At 34.8% G+C, this 22002-nt stretch overlaps 1 protein-coding gene across 4 annotated transcripts in view; it reads right to left on the reverse strand.

The window, feature by feature from the left end:
- SGCG (sarcoglycan gamma) overlaps positions 1-22002 on the reverse strand; it is a 112352-nt gene that overhangs the window by 31349 nt on the left and 59001 nt on the right. For all 4 annotated transcript variants that reach the window (XM_027652425.1, XM_027652416.1, XM_027652433.1 and 1 more), the window contains 2 exons: positions 11699-11800; positions 7403-7490 (listed from right to left, as the gene is read on the reverse strand). In XM_027652425.1, coding sequence (XP_027508226.1) covers positions 7403-7490; positions 11699-11800 — 190 coding nt within the window. The remainder of the gene's footprint in view (positions 1-7402; positions 7491-11698; positions 11801-22002) is intronic.

Here is a 22002-nt window from a genome sequence, read left to right on the forward strand (position 1 = left end):
CAGTGTGCAATTAGTCCTCGCTGCCACAAGGGTACACTGCAGATATGTGTTCAAACAGTCCATCAGGATGGGGGTGTCTTCTGCAGACCTGCTGCAAAAAGACAGGGATCTAGCTCCTTCTTTTGGCCACTAACTGCACGAGATTTGATAGTTACACTTGAAATGATTAGGATTTTAGATGTACTTGATTATCCAAATTCTATCACAAATTACAGGCACAGTAAAAGTCAGCTATTTTAACCTAGCCTTTACAGATCCTTCTAGCATTAATCAATGCCAAAAATTCAATATTCTTACTGCTTTAAAGAAGGAAGTTGTAGAAACTGTCCTCACCTTTAGCAATAGCTATTATCTTCGAATTACCATCCAATTACTTATGTTAATAATTACTGTACCATAGGAACAAAGATACATATGGGATTGCAAATTTACTGAGACTGTGGAAGTTGAGAAGGTCATAAAACATTTAATAATTTCCCTTTTTTCCCTTATTTTGAATTATTTTCTCCCATTGGAATAAAGAGAGAATGAAGCTATTCAGACAAGTAGTTGCTCTCTAATGAGAGACAGGTATCCACAAACTGGTTATTTTCCAAATAAAAAGGGATTTCCTAAACATTAGCCTTTTTTTTCAGAGCAAAACCCTGTAGACTTGTTCTTTTCTTACAGACTTGGTCAAAAGAGAAGTGACGGCATAGGATTCTAATCCCCTGGGTCAGGTTAAATTTCTCCTTAACTGTGGTGATGTCATACTTAAGCAAGTTGGCAATACACATTATCATAGAATCATTGAATGGTTTGGGTTGGAAGGGACATTAAAGAATGCCTAGTTCCAACCCCCCTGCCATGGGCAGGGACACCTTTCACTGGAACAGGTTGCTCAAAGCCCCATTCACCCTGACCTTGAGCACTTCCAGGGATGAGCATCCACAGCTTCTCTGGGCAACCTGTTTCAATGCCTCACCACCCTCACAGTAACTATCTTTTTAACTCTCAGAGGACGTTTTAAGTCTGGCTTAAATCAGCCCTTCTGACTGTGAACATTATCATACATTTCTTCATAAAAACTAGCATATTTGGGGACAGGGTATGCACATCTTGCTATGGTAAGTACTCTACTATTCATGGTGCTTAGACATCAGTGGTACTTTTTTTCAGAAGAAAATATTTCTCATTTGAGTCTAAACATTAAACTGTAGATGTAATGTCCAAATTATTTTTTTCACAAATAAGTTTTCATGTTTAGCTAGCTTTAATTGAATATTACTTAATTTTTTTCTGCTATTTCTTTTAATTCTTTGCAATGTGATATACAAAATGGTCTCGCAAAAGACTAAAAGCATATGCATTTAATACAGAACAGGAAGATGTCTGCTATGGATTCAAACAGTACACTAGAAAAGAGGATAGGTTAAAAAGTCTGTAGGATGTTTTAGCAGCCACCCCTCATTCTCTAAATTTTGCTTGACAACTAAATTTTACTTTTAAATAAAACTAGCATGTATGTCTTGATATGATCAGATTCACTAGCAGTTAAAATTTTTTTATTTAGGAAGTCAGCATCCCTAATTTAATCCCCTTAGAACAAATCTTGTAAATTCTTGATCATAGGAAGACTTAATCACTTCAAAAATACTTCCATGAAGTTTCAAATTTATCTTTCTATTAATTGCTCCTATGTTGTATCTTTCCTTCTTATAACCCAGCTGGACAGCAATTAAAGTTGTGCAAATAATCATTTTCCTGCAGACAAAGATCTTCAAGAAATATGTTCTGGCTTTTATCTTAAAGATAAGAAAGAACTTATTTGGACAAAAATTGAGTTTTTTGTGAAAGAATTCCTAGAAAAATAAAGAAGGAAAAATGATTTTACAATGTCATTAAGTCAAATTTATGAAACAGACCTCAGGGTTTTCCCTATAAAAACAACATCAAACTCTTCTTACAATCATCATGCTTCCTTAACACTGTTTTCTTCCTCTTATGCCTCTGGTGAAAAAATATCATCACTTGAAAATAAAATATTAAAATGCTGATAAGAAAACCAGAAATTATTTGACACTGGAAAGTAATAGTTTCTAAATGACAATTACTTCTAATAAAGCAATATATTAGGTACTGACACTGATCTGTTTTCTTAGAATGTTGTTCCTGTTTGAAAAAAGCAGGGTGGGATAGCACAAATGCTCTCTTTGCAACAGCTGTTCAGATTAATGTTATAGACATGAAAATAGTCTCAAGGCAGAACATTGATTGTAATTCTGTTTTCATACTGCATAAACCATTTTGACTTTCACCATATTCACATGCTTTCTGAGTGGAGCTGATTTCATGCTTAACAATGCAGAACAGCTTCATAATCTAGTTATCTAAATAAATTCCTCAAGCTTTAAACACTTTAAATGGAACCCCTAACCCAAAGCTACTGATGTTACTATTCCTTGGTGTAAGTGATTGAACTAGGAGGAGGACCAGCAATCTACTCTATTGGAATCTGTTCTCACAGATCTTGTACAACGTTGGAAATCTCTTTCCTTTGATGATTTTTGTTTGTTTGGTTGGTTTTTTTAAATTTTTTCCTGAAAAAGATATATTACAAGCAGAATTTAGGGTCTTCTGTAGGTTGAAGCCTCCTTACACGATCCTTGAAAAATAAACCTCTTAAAAAACTGGCCCTACTTTTCAGTGCTGCTCTTCATTCACATCCTTATTATCCAGTACTGGAATACCACTGCAAAAGCTGACTGTAGTATATTCATCTGCTGGTAGGGTGTATATAGAAGCCTATGTTTACTTGGGTGAAACATCATTTACTGTTTGATAGCAATGTTGCTCTTAAGTATTTGACAATTGACTATCTAGTCCATATGTTTCTTTTATATATAATATATTTATTATACCTGTTGCTTTATTATGGCTCAGGGTATAAATCAAAGGTGCTATATTGCTTCTTCATTCTAGGACTTAAAAAGGCTTTGAAGTGGTAAGAACAGGAATCTTGGAGATGACAATTAGCAGCTTTCTTGGATTACCAAAGAAAGTTCTAGATATTACAGATAATATTACTTATTATTTTGAAGGTTGATAAGCAAGCTGTGACAAAGAAACCTGAATCTTATTCAAAATTTTAAAGACAGGAGCTATTCTAATGAAAATAATTATAATCTGTTCTGTAGATATCCTTGTCTTGCTTATATGCAACTCTCTCCACAGCTTTTTTAATTCCCTATGACTATCAATCCTGTATTTTCCTACAACTATGCCTTGCTTAGATTCCTTCCTTGCTGTCTGTTGGCCACCATCCTCTGAAGTCCCATTTCTCCTAGAAATATTGCTACAGCAATCATTTCCCCCTAATCCCTTAATTAAAGGTTCTATTTCCTTTTTTTTTTTTTTTTTTTTTTTGTTATTTACTTGAATTTAGTACAAGCTTCTTTGGTCATATATGAGTTTTAAATGATTTTAAAGAGTAATCCAAACAAAATGGGTATGTTTGTCGTCCAGAAGGATACTTAAGTAAAAAAAGAGTAAAACACAGAATTGGTTTGGGTTTTTTTAAATTTATGATCTCTATTTTTTGAAAGTGTTCTTTTCTTCGTAAGCAGTTAAAAGTATTTGCATTCAGTGAGGCTTCTGAAAGCAGCTTATTTTAGAACACAGTCCAAAACTCGACATCCACAGCAATGTTTTTTTAAGAGCTCTAATGTCCAGATAACTCCTGCAAGAGGTATGTCATACAGATGAATTGAGGGGCATGCAGAAACTTTAAAACAGGAGTGCTCATGTTGGAAGTTGCTCACATTTTGATGTCCTTTTAGTATATCTGTTATTCATGAGGGAAAGCATAATATTGTGCATTGTTATCCTCATATGAGTAATTTAACAGAAACTCCTCAAGTAAAGATTTGTTTCAGAACTCTCTTGTGAATTACTTCTATGTAAGACTGGGTATTTAAATCATTCTTAGTAATTATTGTTTTAACAGATCATTTGAATCACAATTTCCATGAGTTAAAAGGTATTTTTGTTATAATCTTATGAGTGATGGTGTCTTACATTGCCATCCTCAGAACAATCCCAAACTTACCTATACAGCTCCTTCACATTTGCAACTACTTGTATTTATAAGATGACTAGAGTTTTAAGACACAATTCCAGGATGCCGGCAATTGTAGAAGACATTAACTCTTTAGTAAAGGCTTGTGCATATGAAGTAAATAAGCCACACATCTATTTTTCACACTCCTTATAAGGGAACAGCATTTTATACACCTGCATTTTATAGTGACTAAGGACAACGGCTAAAAGTATAAACCTATGTATTTACTTTAACAGACTGTCACCCCAGTTGACATTGTTTGACCATATATTTAGGTATTAATAGAATTCTTTAAAGTATTAAGTTTTTACTGGTCTTCCAACACTTATACATTAGTCAAAAATTACTGTGATTTAATATTTGTAATATTTCATGTTAGTATTTACAATGGTACCAACTACAGCAGACAGCATGTAAGACCAGCTCTTAATGATTAATGAATTTAATAAATAGAATTGCCAATCAAGAGAGATTAGTTAAACATCAAATATTTCAAATAATATGCAAATGTACTTTAGTATTTCTTCTGATGTAGTTGTGATTTCCCAGGCTCAAATCATTATTTCACTTTCTTATCTAAGTATTTTTTTTAGAGCAAGCCCCAGTGTTGTCAGAACTTTCCTGCTTCCGTGTTGAATTTGATTTGCCTTTGCACACTGAAGACTTTTAAAAGATTTGAGATGCAGGTCTTCCAATCTACACTCCCCTCCTTTGTACTGGTTTTCCTCATATATTGTCTAAGCCAGCTACAGCTTAGGCAACTTTTCATCAGGACAACACTACGTATTTGGCTTTTCCTGAGGAAAAGGTTAAAGAGCAACAAAACATCATAAGGTTCAAAATACACTGAACTGCACGTTACGGGGATATAGCCAGAAAAAACAGGTGAAGAAAAGCAGAGAAACAGAATTTAACTACCAATAAAAAGGGAAAATACTAAATATGAGTGGTATTAATGAGTCACTACTGACGAGACATTTCCCATCCAGCAGAACTCTCCTCCCCAAATACCACAGTCCATATTCTACACCACGGATTTGTATTGACCCTTCTTTGTCTGCCTTCATTTTACATGTTTTCTTCAATCTAGATGTCTCTAGCCCAATAGAACAGTCCTTTTAACTTTCTATTTATTTAAGGTAGCACATTCCATCTCACTTTCTGTACTTCTCTTTGTTAACACTCTCAGAAGAAGACTAAATAGTTACTGAGAAGGAGTAAAAAAAACCCAAAACGATGACTGAGATTTGTTGTTGGTTTTGCCAGGTTTCATTTTCCTAAGGTAACATCTATACACATGGGCTAGCACAACAACTAAAATACCTTTTCTTTCAGGAAAATGCACTCTTCACACTCTTTTCAGCACTGAAGTTCTCTTTTTAACAGGAAAGATATACTGTGGGTGAATATCTCAGACTGCTCATTTATGGACCTCAGTAACATTACAAGTGCTGAAGTCTGAACAAGCAATTGATTTATACCACTATTAAGTGCTGACATTCTTTTCCCCGACAAAGTTTAACTGTTTGTGCAGAAGCATTGCCTCATAAGCAATACACCTTCCACACACCAAAGGTATCTCATGTTTCCAGCTTGAAATATGGAGGTGCCTTATTTGCACTGGGACAAAGTTCCTGCAGTGTATCATGAGTACATTAAAATACAACAACTGAATTGAGTTCAGCAGAAATCAGAGTCGCTTTTTTAACTTCCATGCAAAAGCACCTATTAAAGATGGAGCCACTCATATGACAACTGCCTAAACTAAATACAGGACGAAACTTTTATGGATGTCTTTATAGCAGAGTTTCCTTCTCAACAGCTCTAGGCGATGCAGGCTGGACACTGTCAAACAATTCATCCTTTGACCTACTGTCTGACATGATCTCACCTGTAACTATCTCAGACTTCAGCAGGGATCTGGCTGGTCAATGATCTGCTTTGTAGTCTGCCCTTCCCAAAGGACCTCCTCATAACTTCTGGTCATTAGGCACAATGGACATAACTACAGTGCTGATACACATGGTGGTCCTATGATGGGCAACCCCAAACAGTATGCAGCAGACAGAACTCAATAGCAGATATATCATGTCACAGGAATTTTGACTATGGACGTGTTTGGTTTTGATCATATGGTCACTGAATTGTTAATTACTGCAAACTGATTTAATAACTTTACTAATAATATGAAAATGTACATTTCATACTCTTGATTATGAACAAAATGAGATATGGCTGCTACTATCAGGTTTTGATAAATATGTAGGGGCATTTTCTTAAGAGAAATCATGCAGACCTTTATGATAGACTGAATAACAAAGAAAGGAATTTGAAAACATTTAAAGGCCAAATTGTGATTAATTGTATAATTATATATTTTAAGGGGAATAACAGGCTCCTTTATACATTTTAAATTATTTTTTCTTTTGTTTGAAAACAGTTTGTTTGAAAATAGTGAGGCTTGCAAACCGTTCAATGAATTGAAACGATAATCCTTCAAGTAGGAATTTTCAAGAAGTTACATAGTCTCAAGAGCATGGAAATGTTGCTCATCATTGCTCATCTGGGTCCCAGTCTAGAAAACTATTTAAACATATCAGGTTAGCCTACATTAAATAAGCGGGAATTTATGCTTTACTGCCTGAGAACCTGGTAAGAAATGAGTTAATAAATTGTTACATTTTTCTCCAAAGTCAAATAAAGGTTGAAAAATATTAACATAGCTAAGAAAAATTCCATTTTATCTGATACACATTGTTGCCATTTTTGCCTTAAAAATATGATTTAAGGAGTAAGGTCTGCTTATTCTTTCTGCCAAGGTCTCTCATTTACATCTGTCTAGATCTATTGATTTCACTTAGTAAACCAATATATTTTACTGCTACCATACATTGTATGGTACATTTCTGAGTTTTGAATTTGAATTTTTTTAAGGACATCTGCTTAAATGTTTTAGTCTCTGGAATACTAGGAAATGCAGAGAGACTCTAGCCATGTTCTCCTGTTGCATTTTCTTACAAAATGATTTGCAACTGTCAATAGCTATCAACACAAGAAAAAGAAGCAACTTTGCTTTTTTATTGCATAACTCTGCAATAAAAAAGAGCTTCAAATATACAAAAAAATAATGAGAAATTGAAAATATACTGCTGCCACTTACCAATCTACAGCTGGACTATTCAAATATGGCCATAACAGTAATAAACAATCATGTGTTTAATGCTTTATATTCTCAAAGCTCTTTACAAATATTCATTACAATGTTTCCAAAACAGTGAACAAGGAATAGTCACTTAGACTTACCCACATTTAATCTGCCTGTGACTTCCCCATTCGAATTGCGAGCATTCACAGTCACATTGTGAGTAGACTGGAGAAGTAGTGATGAGTCCTGAAATACAGAGAAAGCAAACATTATGTTAGGCAGAACATAGTTAACAATAATTACAATTGTTAACAATTTTCAAAATTTAGTCTAGTGTTGCTATCAACTCGGTCACCACAAGATCTTTGTACCTACAAAACTATCCACAAATGTCATCAAATAATGCGGGCAGATATTTCTGATTACTTAACTATATTAGATTTAAAATAAGAAAAAAAATTATAGGGAATAATTCAGGTGAACAAAATCTGTGTTACTGAATCAACGAACATGGCTGCTAACATTTTAGCTTTTGGAAAAAATGCTTAAGTACTGGATCTTCTAGATCTACAAGATAGCCATTTAATTAAATGTGAGCACTCCACTTTGTGAATTCATACTGTTGTATTAACCTGACGAGAAACATGCATGTGCATTCTGCTTCCTCAAGGGTCCATGCAGTCTCTAGGCTGTTGCTTAATTTTGGCACCTGGCACTGACACTCCTGGTAAGGAAGTTCCAATAGTGAGTGATGGAAAAAGTGGCAGGTTGACTAGATCGATGCTGACTTTAATAGATGACAGTACAAATAAGACTCTTAGTCTAATTTAAATTGTCTCCCAGTCTGCCACTCTGAAGGATAACAGAAGTATATCAGTGGAATGAACAGCATCACCTTGTCCACATCCCTGAATCACAACTTGATCTGGGGCATTTGCTGAACAATCAGAGCCTCATGCCTACCCATCATTCTTTGCTACTGAAGGAAGCCAGGGCATGCCAAGTAGGTCTAATTGGTATCTTCATTCATGCCAAGCACTGCAATCCAGAGTAGCTACTGTAGGCAATTCAAAGTTTCATGTCATTCTTAGACTGCAGTCAGAATGGAATTACTTCACCAATGCCAAAACATCCCACTGTGTTAAGTCATGGCTTCTTCTCGAGCTTGTTGAACTCCTCCCAGGTGATGTACCATTTCCATTACTTATTCCCAGACCTTGCACTCTAACTACCTGTACTTCAGGCCTGTTGGAGCCTCCCTAAGGTACTCCTTGTCTTGAACAGCAGACAAACAACTGTTTTGAAAGATCTAGCTGCTCATTGTGCCCCACCAAATCAGATATACAGACAGTAATGAAATCGGTTCCTAGTAAGAGACCTTGCTATGGGGTATTTGAAGGGGGCATTTAGAAACATCCTACAAATTTGTGAGGAAGGCACAGAGTGGGTTCTTCTTATGTTTTTACTTAGTTTATCACCCGAATTATCTTTAAATGCAGCTGATTTTCAGGGGGATCATAGTGGCCACTGTCTTTATTTGACCTTAACTATTAGAAATCATCTGGGGATGATTTCTGATCAAAGAAATAATGATCATGCTCATGTGGATCAACAAATTGCAGATACACTGGTAGACTTTAAAAGATGAGAGGAAATTTTTTGCAGTACAGGTGCTTTCATACTAAAGTACGCTTTTTGTCTGAAGGACAAGAACTTAGTAACTGATAAGAGTGCCTAAGCAGATCTCAGCTGCCAAATTATCAGGGAATACATGATGTGAAGAGGGTATTAACAAGCTGCCTGCTTGTGACCTCAGAGGAGACACTCATTCCTAGATAAATGAGTTTGTAATTACTGTAATATTGTTAAAGATCAGTCTCTTTCACAGCTATGGCTTCTGGTACTTTTCCTGGACAAGAGAGCCTATGTGGCACCTTGAAGGGCTAACCCCTGAAAATAACTCCCAAGTCATGTTCTCATTGTAATTTAACATTTAAGAGTATGAGATAACCTCAGAATTTTGAACACATTTTCCATGATGAATTTTAGAACAAACACTTACCTAGTAATAGTGGTAGAAGCAATACAGAGTTTGGAGTCAAACTTACACTTTTTTAAAAAAACAAAATCCCAGTATCTTACAAGTAGGAAGATAGACTCTCTCAAAAGTCACTAAGTGAGCAAAATAAAAGAATCTCATTTTGTAAATTATATCAGGAAAAAGTGAAAGCTAACAAAACTAATAAAAATAATGAAAATGTCTTATGAAAAAGTTAAGCCATGTGTTACAATGAATATTAATGGTAACAAGTTAGTATGAAGTGGAAAAAGAAGGTCAACAAAGATTGGAGATTGGGTAAATATAGTACCTTTAAGTAGATGTCTAAATGACCCACAAATCTGGGCATCTTTACTACATTTATTTGATTGACACTAGTTAATTTAAAAAATAAGTTAGCAATTTGTAATATCAAATGTAAGTGTGAATAAACTGTATTCTAGACCTGTAGCTGACACGTATGTGGTTTCAACTAATTAAAATCTAGTAACATATTTAAAAAACCCTCATCTTTCATCTTTCCTTGAAAATGTATTAGCAAAGATGCAATGGTGTTGTCTACAACTCTGTCTTGGACTCATAATGAAGGTATAAAGTTATAATAGGCTCCAGAGATGATGCACAGCAAGTAGATTTTCTGCTACATATTTTCTTAGCACTTTGAAGACCTCATTAGGTGAGAAAAGCTGTTAGGAGACTGCAAGAAGAAAACAATTAAGGAAAGGGAGAAAGCTCCTATGATAGCAGTGACGGGCCCAATTCTCTAAGACAAACTTAGAAAAAGAAAGCATAACAAATAAATAACTTTACGAGAATAAATATATAGATTGCACCCAGGAGATCAAGCTACAGGCAGTTAAGCCTCTAGAGAGTTTAAATATTTAAAAAAGCAAGGAAACAAACAAACAGAAAACCTCTGAGGAACTAAGACAAGCAGTAGCCTGAAGGTTCTAATTAATGCATACTACTAATGATCATGATGGGTCATTAGCCAGCTAAGCTTATATTAGATGCTGCCACACCTCTTTCTTCCTACGTTGTACTAAATGTATTAAGAGCTGAAAGGAATAATAAGAGAGCACAAATGGTAGCTTAATGTTGCATAACGATGTTTGGGAGTAGAGTGAGTTCTTAAGTATTAGCTATGCTGGTCTTACAAAGTTACATGTCTTACTGATAAACAACCTCAAGGGAAATTCATTTAAGCACATAAATAGTTTTCCCACTGCCTGTCAAGCAGAAAAGAATATAGCATAAGAAATAAAATGGAAATACAGATTCAGTAATGGAATTTCACTGTCTTAATTAAGAGCTGTTCCTGATACTGGAAATACTTGTTGCAGAAAGAGAGAAAAAGACAGGCTTAAGACAAGCAAAATATATTGCCATTACTTAAATTTTAGTAATCAAGTATTTTAACAACCTCATTCTGAAATATCTATTTACATTTTCTCTTGCTGTAGCAATACAAACAGTTTTTCTGTAGGTTCAGAAAAGTGGCTATTTCTTTTTGTTTGAAGATATGAAAGAGTCATATTTGGCTTTTACTGTCACTGAATAGTACTTAATTGAATGAAATGTCCCATTGGTTGCTGATAATGTTCATAAAACAAGGCTTTATTTTGTGAGAGTTTAGATTATGGTCAATAGATCTGAAAAATATTCATTTTACTGGCCAGAGGCAGATAACTCTCTAAAAAAAAAATCACTGGAATAAGTTTCAGAGTCCCCCTGGATAATTAAAAAACAATTCAGATTCTGTCTTTGTTTTTCTAAACCTACTACTGCCACACAAATCTTTCATAACATTCCCATTCTTGGTGACATTTTAAAGTCAATCTGTTTCTATTTTCTTTGATTATGTTATTCCTTTTTTTACCTCAACAATAATAACAAAACAAACTTTTCTGTCTGTGTAAACAAAACTAAATCTTAAATCTTTCCATTTAGACTTGTAGACCTTACATACACAAATATATAAACATATCATACATTTGATAGCATTGTGCTAGAAGTGACAAAACCTGAATTTATTAGAGAAATCGTAACTTTTCCAATGGGGTTCACTAATTTTAGAGATACTGAAACTATTCTGTAGTAGAAGAATAAACAAAACAAACAGTTTAATAGAGAAGCCTATGTTTTAAAATAATCTCAGTAAAAATGATGAAAATCTTTCCACACACTCTTAAATTTTTAGCATTACTTATATATGACAACCTTTATAAATCCTTTTTGAGCTACTGCTTACTACATGTCTAAGAGATAAATGTTAATTCTGCCATAGCATCATTGCAAAATAGCATCATTGCAACATCTGCCATAGCAACACTGACCTTGTAAAATATGTAGAAATATGTGTGCATATAGCATTACTGAAAGATTATCCGCTTACCACTCTAGAATGGATTTCTTTGGCATAAAGAGGGAATAAGAATTCAGATTCCCCTTCCAGACGAAGACCTTCTTTTGTAACACGCAGGTGTCCCATTCCAGTCTAAGGAGAAGATGGAAGAATTATGCATATTTTTTTACTGTTACTGTATTTATTTTGTGTTTTTTTTTTTTTTTCACAAATTAAACACTTCTAGAGCTGTCTGCCTCCAGTCTATCAATAAAGATACAAATAGTAATGCGTTCAAAATTTTAAGAATTCCTTATTTCTTCCATGAGTAATTTTTTTTGAGAAATTGCATGTTTCAAGAAGTTATTAAACTTGGTGATTATTTTTCCTTTTTTTTTTGGCGGAGGGAGGGAGCAGTGGGCAGGAATACAGTATTACAGCCATTACCTTAAAAAGAAGTACATTTGTATTGGCTGTGCTGAAACAGCTTTTGTACTCACCTTCTAAAAATGTCATGAACAATAAACTTCTACATATGAGTACTTACATAAAACAAATCTTATATTAACATCTCAAGGTTTATTTATCAATAATATATTTTACAAAGAATGTAATACTTCTAAGCCTACTGAAGAGGCAAAGAGAGATTTTTATTTGCTTCCCTTTTCAGTAATTACCTCCTTTTTAATTAATTTTTAATCCACTGATTTAGGTTTTTTCTCCTCTAATTGTAGGTCAAGGCTCTCTCTCACATTGTCATGTACCTTTTTCTCTATCACCTCCTTCTTAGTTTCTGTACCTTTGTCTTTCTCTCTTAGTCATTCCCTCCTGAGTTCTGCCCAACTGTGCTTTCCAGTTGATACCTTATTTCATTCTTTTTACTTTCTTTCATCATTATCATATTACTGATAATGTGAAAAACAACTGAGGAATTACTTCAGTAAGTACATCTGAGGACTTCCAGGCTTCAGCTGCAAGGTATTTTAGAGGTATTTAGCTAATTTGTAAAGGATTCACCCCTTTTCCTGCCATAAAAAGTGACAGAAAACATGACAAAAAAAGTGTAGCCTTTCAGCTTGGCCACATGTGAAAATATTTCAAGCCAACTGCCTCAAACTACAAAGAGTAAGTGAGAGGGCTAAATAAAAAACAATAAATCCAAAAAGTATTCCCACTCAAAATAGTTTTCATGTTGTTCTCCACATAAGCAGAAAAGATACATAGCAGGCCACTATTGATACATTAATAACCTGTTCATCTAATGAATTATGCTTACCACCAACAAAAGTTATAACTTGTAGAGACTGTAATTCTTTTTAAATATATGATCTGTCTAATCAGATTATGTATTATATCTATACACAATGCTAAATAACATGTCAAACCATCTTTCAAAGAAAAAACAGAGCTATTTTTTTTTTTGAGCAGGCTTGAAAAAGAGACAAAGAAACAAGCTTTGCTTAAATACCATAAGGTAAGAAATATTCATTCACTCCACTGAGAAGTACAACTGCAATTCTTCCTTAGCAAGGATTTGTTTCAGGAAAGAGGTTTTCAGGATAGCTATTTACGGAATCTGTTTTTCAGGGTCAAATATTTTACTACTTCGAAATATATAATGTACTGACTTTTCTCAGTGGAAGTAGACACAACTTCTAAATTCTATCCCATTGCGAAGCTTTTAAAAGTACCTACTATATAGTGATATATCCCATGAGGCAAAATTAAAATAATACCTATGATGAGTGCCCTATGGCTTACATAATGACAATTTCTAGCCAGTACTGACTGATTTAGAAATATATTTTTCTATTTAAGACTATGGACAGTTTTTCTAACCTGTAACACAAAACAGATACCACTTCAAGGTCATAAAAACACAGAGGTTTTAAGACAAACACTTTTGAAAAATATGACATGAAATATCAGGATATTCTAAAGACTTACGGCCAACAAACATCTTTAATTAACCAAATTTAGGGTCTCATAATTTGGTCTGACCTCATGCCTTCTCCCATCAGGTGAAAGTAGATTATATCAGCGATTGGGTTTGAAGACAGATTGCATATTTTTATGGAATACAAAAAACTAAATAGTATATTATAGAGTAAGTACAAGAAAAGTGACATTGACAAATCTGAAATACAAGAAAGCAGAGGAAGAAGTAGCAATTAATTCTTGCTCTGAAGCAGACTGGGGAAATTAACAAACTCTTGGGTGGCAACTGCTATTCTGCCTTTGGGAGGAAGAAATTTTTAGTAGAGACAAAAAAAATTATGTGGAAAAAGATTATGCAATTTACTCAGCACACTCTTTCTAATGGATTCAGATTCCTCAGCAAAGATTATTCTACAAATGCTATATAGACAAAGAAATGTCTTTGTCATAAAGAATAATATGCTGTATAACAAAACTTAGCACTTCCCACTTATCATAAGTTCATATTTTTAAGTAAATCTAGTCATATCACTAAGGATTACTTTGTAGAAGTATATCCTCAAGTATGTCCTATTTTCTTCATCAGATATTTCATTTAAGCATTGACACAAAGCTCACATTCTCACATATCTGCATAAAAGCCTCATTATCCATTCTCACTGACCACTTGGGAAGTGCAAAGCCAGGGAAATTTAGACTTAGGTTATGTACATAAATGACTATTTGTGATGACTAACATAAACTTTGTAAGATGCATGCAAACAACAAAAAAATGTGGATTTCATATAATGAAATTACCGTTGTGATTGTAAACAGTTACTATGTTCTTAGTACCGTGATATTTGAGCGTCTTAAGATTGTAAAAGTACTGAGTAATGCAGTACTGTGAGATGGGGAAATTCTATTATCCCCCTTTTAGATTTGGCAAATTGAAGTTACACTGAATATAAGAGAGAAGGACTTAGGATAAACAACCACCTTAATGCACTGAGATTCAGTGCTAAGTTCCTTGTATAGGTAGAGCCCAATAGTTATACATATGTTCTCTCAACAATCACTCTGCTTCTTATATTACCATTTAGGAGAAGCCAAATATTATTTATTGTGACTTCCTCAGTGATAAACAAACTAGTGCTTTCAGTTTCAAAGATTTGATTCTGTTCCTATTAAAATAATTGAATAAAAATATTTCTATTGACTTGATTAAGGGGTCCAAACATCAGTGACATGTAGACTTTGAAGCACTTATACAAAAAGATATTGATTAGGGTGGGAGAAAAAAAAGTGCTTCATTAAACATAGCAGATGCACAGCAAATTTGGATTCCGGTTATCCTGATGCTGGTCACTGTCACTGCATGAGTGTGCTGGCCCTGAGCTGTAACATGATGTTGTACCCATAGCTGCAACTCACATTTTCTAATTACTCAAAGTCCTAAGTGAGGCAGGGACTCAGCTGTACAGAAGAGAAGGATGAAATGGCATCTCTGTAAGACAGTAAGCAGATTTTGTTATTGCTGCAAGGAGTTGATTACTGTGGAAACTGCTGGCAGCTGCCAAATTCTTATGCACCAAAGATGCAATTTAGCATTAGTGTTCACAAAGGTGTGACCAGTTTACATTTCAGAACTGCTAGGCATATTCTAATTGAAGCAACAGGATGTCTTCATCCACAGTACAAGCCTTTTAATAATTTCAAAATGCTCCCAAGCAGGTAAGTGCTTGTAGAAACAGAGACAAGGCCTTCTACAAAAATTCAAGCTCTGAATGGATTCAAGACTCATAAAACCTCATCAAAAGCCTCCTTGATTGAGAAATCCTAGTCTAAAAGACATTTGACAGCTATTCAGTGAATTACACAGGGATGCTCCAAACCACCTGAAATAAATAGCCACCACTACAGAATCCAAGACATATTGTGTTATGGAACATCTGGATGGAAGGACCATCTTGGATGTGTTATCATTCTCTCAGACTCTAAACATAGACTGTAGACTAATAGGAGTGGAAAACAAGCAGATGAAGCTTTAGGGCCCTTGCAGTCATAGTGACTTGCTCTCAGGTAGCTAAGCCACATGCTGTCTATGACATAGGGAATTGAAAGAGCATCAGATTATTTATTTGGGATTTATTTCCCAATAATATGACAATGTAGGTCTGCTGCTGCAAGCATGTGGCCCTTAGAAGTGAGCATGAGGCATGGGGGGCATTGATTCAGTTTACGATGACTATTTCTAGTGTCACCTACATTCAATCAATAACTGTAAATTGTATTTTCCTACCAACACAGAAACCAATACACACATGGGCTCACTATATGTAGGCGACCACTTTTCATATCATATGTCATATCATGTCATATCATATCATCATTTTGGCACCTTCCCAGCATTAGACTCAAATGCAGTCCTCAGACTCCTCTAGACAAGACAAATTAAACTTCTGGTCATGTATCAGCTAATAGCTGCACAGGAAGATATATATTTTCTCCTTCTGGGGAGAAATCAAATACTGGAAAGACAGGCCAACACATGTGTTAGCATGGTTACAACAAAAAATTCTCAAAGTTGATTCAAACACTAGCTTTAACACACATTCAATTCAAATCAAGTAGCTTCTGTCTGAGGAGTTAATAGCATGTTTGATTTGCAGTATCTGGTCCCTGAATATTCAGTTTTTCCAAATATTAAAAGTCCTCACATGCTGTAGTGGCTGAATGGAACTGATAATGATATTAATTTCAGAGTACAGAGGATGTAGCATTTCCACTCAGTTAATACCTTTTCTTATAGGATATTTACATCCTACTTCTAGGCCAGACCAGGGAAAGACCTCGGTAAGTTCAGGCCAAGACATCAATTGTTGTGCCCCAAAGCTAGTTCAATTAATGGCTTTATAGATCCAGCTTTCACTGCAGTACTTCTTGCAGCAATTGCTATTTAGAGAACTTGCTTTGCAAACAAGAGTGTACTGTTTCATTGAGATAATAGGACTATGGGTAGAGATTGTTAAAGAGCAATCAGCAAAACAGGACTGGTAATGAATCTGATGAAACTCTCTGTTTGACTTACAATATCAATTTTGGAGCTAAGTACGTGCTTGGTATAATAATAGCCTCATCTCACTTTCTGTTGCAAGGACTCTGCTTGCTGGGCTCAGATGGAGAAGGTTCTCATACTCATCTGCTTACATGACAGTGGAATCTTTGACAAAAAAACAGTGGTCAAATCAGAGGAACAGCAAGCACTCCCGGTATAGAACTTGTCTCACAAGTTTTAGGGCTGGATACAGACTTAAATATACTTTATAGATGAGACTAAAAAGTGGGTTGATAATATTTCATGATCTAGAAAAGTAGATGGCCACTTTGTACTTAACAGTTTTGTAAGAAAAGAGCTATGAATGATGCAAATTCACCATACCATTGATAGTTCCTTATTTTTTATGAGATTTCTGTCATAAAATAGGATTAATATTTAAGATGCATACTTTCAACACATTTTCAGGTCCTCTTTGTCCTGATATACAGAATAACAAAGTTCCTTACATAAAGAAAGGTATTAATTAAAACAGGTGTTACTCAAGCGAAAAAGTATCTTCTCAAAACAGATTCAGTTCCACCTCAATTTCCTTGTTTAGCAAGGACTAAATTCTGTGTTTGGTTCTGTATTGCCCAGATATTTAAAAGCTGGATAATAATCAGATACTAAAAATGCTATTACATCTGGCATTACATCTCCTGTGTTAGAAAAACAGACTTAAAAATAGACTGTTACTCCCACTGCTGCATATATTTATTCAGGAATTAAGTTTTTGTAAATTGGCTAATTAATTTTATTATATTAACATTTGTAATTATGCAACTTAGTCAAAGAAATGGAATTAAAATTTTCCTTTGATTTGTAAAGGTTGTCAAAAGGATATCCTTTAATCAAGTTCTTAAACTTGCACTTTACTCAGACTTTTTATAACTCTTTATCAATATTATAAATTATTCCAACAATACATTTTAAATAAGTGTTCTTCCACACTCTTACATACACATAATTTGATTCATAATGTAATTCAGATTAAACAAATGCTTTAAGAAAATACATTCTATATATATGTAAATAGGTATCACTACTGAGAAGCCTTACTTCCTTTGGTAACAGTTTTTCTGCAGTAAGTGTCTCAATATCTTTCTATTCAACTATTAATCTTTGCACAAAGTACTTAAATATTCACTATCTGATAGAGACAATGGGAAAGACTGTAGGCAAATTGTTTCTAATTTAATAGAAAAATAGCAAAATAGAGCTGTTCAGAATTATTCAGAGTAGAAACTATGGAATATTCATGTTCTGACATGATGAATTAGGATGAGAATTTGTGAATAATTAAATAATTTATTTCATTTGAGCATTAAAATAATGCAACATTCTCAAAATGGCAACTAATTCCATGGAGCATCCACTGTTAATCACAAAATGCATTGAAAGCCTGTACAAGTTCACTAGTATATGTCTTTGTAGTGAAGGAGAACTCTTGCTGTGAATAAGTGTTCTTTACTGTACATTTTCATTGCTGTCTGGTCTGATTTTAAATGTTTCAAACAACTGAACATCTCCAATGTAATAAGGCATGATATTACACAGTGTAGCAAGTCTCACTGTCAGAAAGTGTTAGGTATTAAAATTTTGCTTTCTTAATTAATCACATTCCTAGTTTCGTATTTTATATTTCTTTAAGTAATTCCCTCCGTCTTTGTTGCCTGAATTTGTCAACTGTTTAAATAGTTGTTTACACAAGCATTTGATTATAAAATTAGTTATTTTATTTCAAAATACATATGGTATTTGTAGATTTAGACCAGCATCATTATCAGCCAACCAATATGTATATATAGCAAGATTATACATAGTTTCCTTTTCAACATTTCTTATTAAATGAAATATTAACAAATTGTTATTGCTGAAATATCAAGAAATCATTATTGCCTTATAGAAAACTTTGGAAAATAATTAAAAAATCATTTTTAATACTTGGTCTATATTAATTGTTAATTGCTTATCAGAACCCAAAAAGATTAAAAGGTGCTATGTCTGTGATAAAATTTCTGGGAATAGCTACACAGGTAGAGGAGTCACTAATTACAAGTAAGCTACAGGAAGAAACCACCTGTGAATAATATTTGGAAAACCCTGTAATTTTTTTGTTTAACTGTAGCAATTTTCGTTTTTACTCCAGTGCCAGAAATTTATGTGCATAAAAGTGAAGTCCATGCTCTAGCTTAAATGTGCAGATACCCTCCCAATTCTTGTTGCCTATGTCTCTATGTCCCGCTGAAGTGCAGGCACAAGAGCAGGTTCAACATTTGTCCTGTTCTCGGGAAAAGCCATCCTTAGAATATGCATTGATGGACTGGATATTGTGCGCTTGGCCCTCCATATACCTAGTTAATTCCTGTCCTGACGGCTTGTGGTGTTCTAAGGCTTAGTATTGGGATTTGACTTTCTTCTTGTTACTGACTCAAACCCAAGTAAGGTTTAACATGGATGGCAGGAAAACTTGGGATTGAGTGCAAATTCGAATCATGTTTGACTGACAGTGCATCTAAAACTATCAAAACCTGTTTACTTCTCTTACACTGTGCTTAAAGTTTTTGCCAGAGAAAAGTTGGTGCTATGTGCCAAACTCCATGCTGAAGGAAGGCAACTAGTTACCCTAGGGAATACCCTAGTTGCATTACTGTCTTTCCTTATCAACCCTTATCAACATAAAAGAGCACAAGCACCTTTCTTATTCCAGGAGACTATGATAGCTAGGGCATCTACTAAAATCCATGGAAAACATGGGTTTCTCCATAAGAGGATAAGACACATTAGGAATAATCTTTGATACACAACTGTTCCTGGTGTTATGATAATGTAGAAGAACCTAAATAATATAATAACTGAATTAATCAGGGGTTTCTGAATAAGATTTGCTAGAGTATCAGAAGTGGTAATCATCTGCCCAGGTGCATTTTTCACACCTGAGTTTTAGAGCACTAGACAATCCTGGACCAGGACTAGCATAGCTCCAGCCTGTCTAAGCTGCTCTGAATAGCAGCCTGAGCCTTGAAAGTATTGAATGGTACACCCAAATCGGTATAATCTGAAAACCTAGTGAGCAAGCATTCTGCCACCTCTTTCAAGTAATTGATAAAGTTGTTGAAAAGGACCAGTGACAAGACAACTGCAGTGCTTATTACTGGCCTCCATGTAGACTACAATACATTAGTATCTACCTTCCAAGCCTGATTATCCAGGCAGTTTATTTTTTGTACTTAGCTGTTTTCCACTTTTCATGGCTGTAATCTCCTAACTAGGGTTCAAGGATATTGTGGGAGAGAGAGACAAAAGCCTTGGTGAAATCAGGGTAAATGATATCTCATGCCCTCCCTAACTTCAGACATTTTATCATAGAAGGTAATCACATTGGTCAGGCATCATTCACCCTTAGTAAATCCATGGCCTCCCTTTTTGAACACAAGTGCAACACTAGCATGCCCCCAGTCATCGAGGATTTCCCCAGTCTCCAAAACCTGTCAAACATTGCAGAGGGTGACTTTGCAACGGAATCAGACAGTTCTCTCTATGGACGCAGACCACCTTGTTGCCATTTGCTCTTTGTAATTCTTAACTGAGGCTGAGTTTTGGCTTTCCTGGGCGGAAGCCTGACACATTTCCTGGCCCAGACAATGTTTCTAAATTTCTTCTTCGTAGACTGTCTTTGCTTCAAACTCTTCTATACCCTGAGATCAGCTCAGCTGGTTAAAGCATGATGCTAATAACACCAAGGTTGTGGGGTCAATCCCTGTACAGGCCATTCACTCGAGCTGAACTCTATGGTGCTTCCCTTCCAACTCAGAATATTCTCTAATACTGCTTTTTGCATTGAAGCCCCATCACAAGTAACCTGCCTAGCTAAGCCAGGTTACTTATCTTCCTGAATATCAGGACAGATCATTCCTGCATTTGGAAGATACTGTCCTTAAATTTCATCAAGCTTTTCTGATTAACTTATGAGATCTGGGTCCCGTGGGATCCCACAAGTAGCAGAGCCAGCTGTGTGCCACCTTTAACTATCCTATCGAGAAACTACTACTGACACCTTCTAGAAATTTTCATTGTTTTGATCCTGCCATGCCTGTCCTTTCAGCAGACATGAGACATATTAAAGTTCCCCTCTTTCAGACTTATCGGACCCTTCAGAATTTTCCACAGGACTTCTGACATCCTCACCTTGTTGTAGCTCTAAATCCCTTAGGATTCTCAGTTTCTAAACTTTTACAGCTAGCAGTCCCCTTTAGTTCTCAGAAAGTTTCATTATTTTAAGAACAGAATGTGGAATTTCCATTACATGTAAAATTTGATATGTTGTCCAGGGGGAAAAAACCCAACCATTTTTCAAACTGATCTTCATGCAAAAATAATGCTAGTTTTTAAATTACTCTATTTCAACTTATTCAACAAGCTCAAGGCATAATTATTTGACTCTTTTTTCTCTGAAACAACCGAATATAATGAATTCACAGGTTTCTTCTCTCACTTGTACAAAAAAACTTGAGACTCTGTCCCCCTGAACTCCAAGAGAGAAAAGGAAAAAAAGAATGAGATATATCTGATACCTGTGAACCAATGTGCACAATCTGGAGATGCTCATATGTTTTGTAATTGGGGCTGTACAAGAAAAAGAATATATTCTCTGTTCAGGTTGTTCTCTTTTAGTCTAGATTTTATGAAATGAATGAAATTCTCTTCAACTTATCTTCATTTAATGCTGAAGGCCTCTCAAACAATGGGGTTTAGAAAATTTTCTGTCCTTTATCATTCTTCCAAATTCCTACAAGGAGATCAAAATCTATTCCTCTTGCAGCATATCTGTGTCTTGTTCATGTTCTCCTTTATTAGCTTAGCTCCTTGGCTAGTATTTATCAAACTGTCTGATTTTTTTGGGTTTGAGCCAGGACATGTGTGCATAGATTAATTCTAGGCCAGAGCTTGCTGAAGCTCTCTTTATAATTTCATCATTATTTTAATTTGGATATAGACATAGCATGTTATTTTTGTATACTGCAAGTTATTATTTAATGAAAGATTTAAGGATGCTTTACAGAAAAAGAGAACAATTTTCATACTATAAAAGAAACTTCAATGTCAAAATAACAAGTTGGTCAACTTTGAGTGGGCTAATGAAAGGGCTGTGCTACAGAGCCATGTTGATCAATCATTAAAGCACAATACTGAAAGAGTGTCTTCCCAATTATACTTCTAGACTTCGAACTTGCAGTTAACATCTACACTCTTAGACTTAGCAGCTAGCAGTGCTTCTCTATGATTGTCTGGGTACCTTCAGAGTTAATTCTTGTATTGACAGATGTAGTTATTAAAA

The sequence above is a fragment of the Corapipo altera genome, unplaced genomic scaffold (assembly GCF_003945725.1).
Source record: "Corapipo altera isolate COAL_440 unplaced genomic scaffold, ASM394572v1 0, whole genome shotgun sequence".
In the NCBI taxonomy this organism is placed as follows: domain Eukaryota; kingdom Metazoa; phylum Chordata; class Aves; order Passeriformes; family Pipridae; genus Corapipo; species Corapipo altera.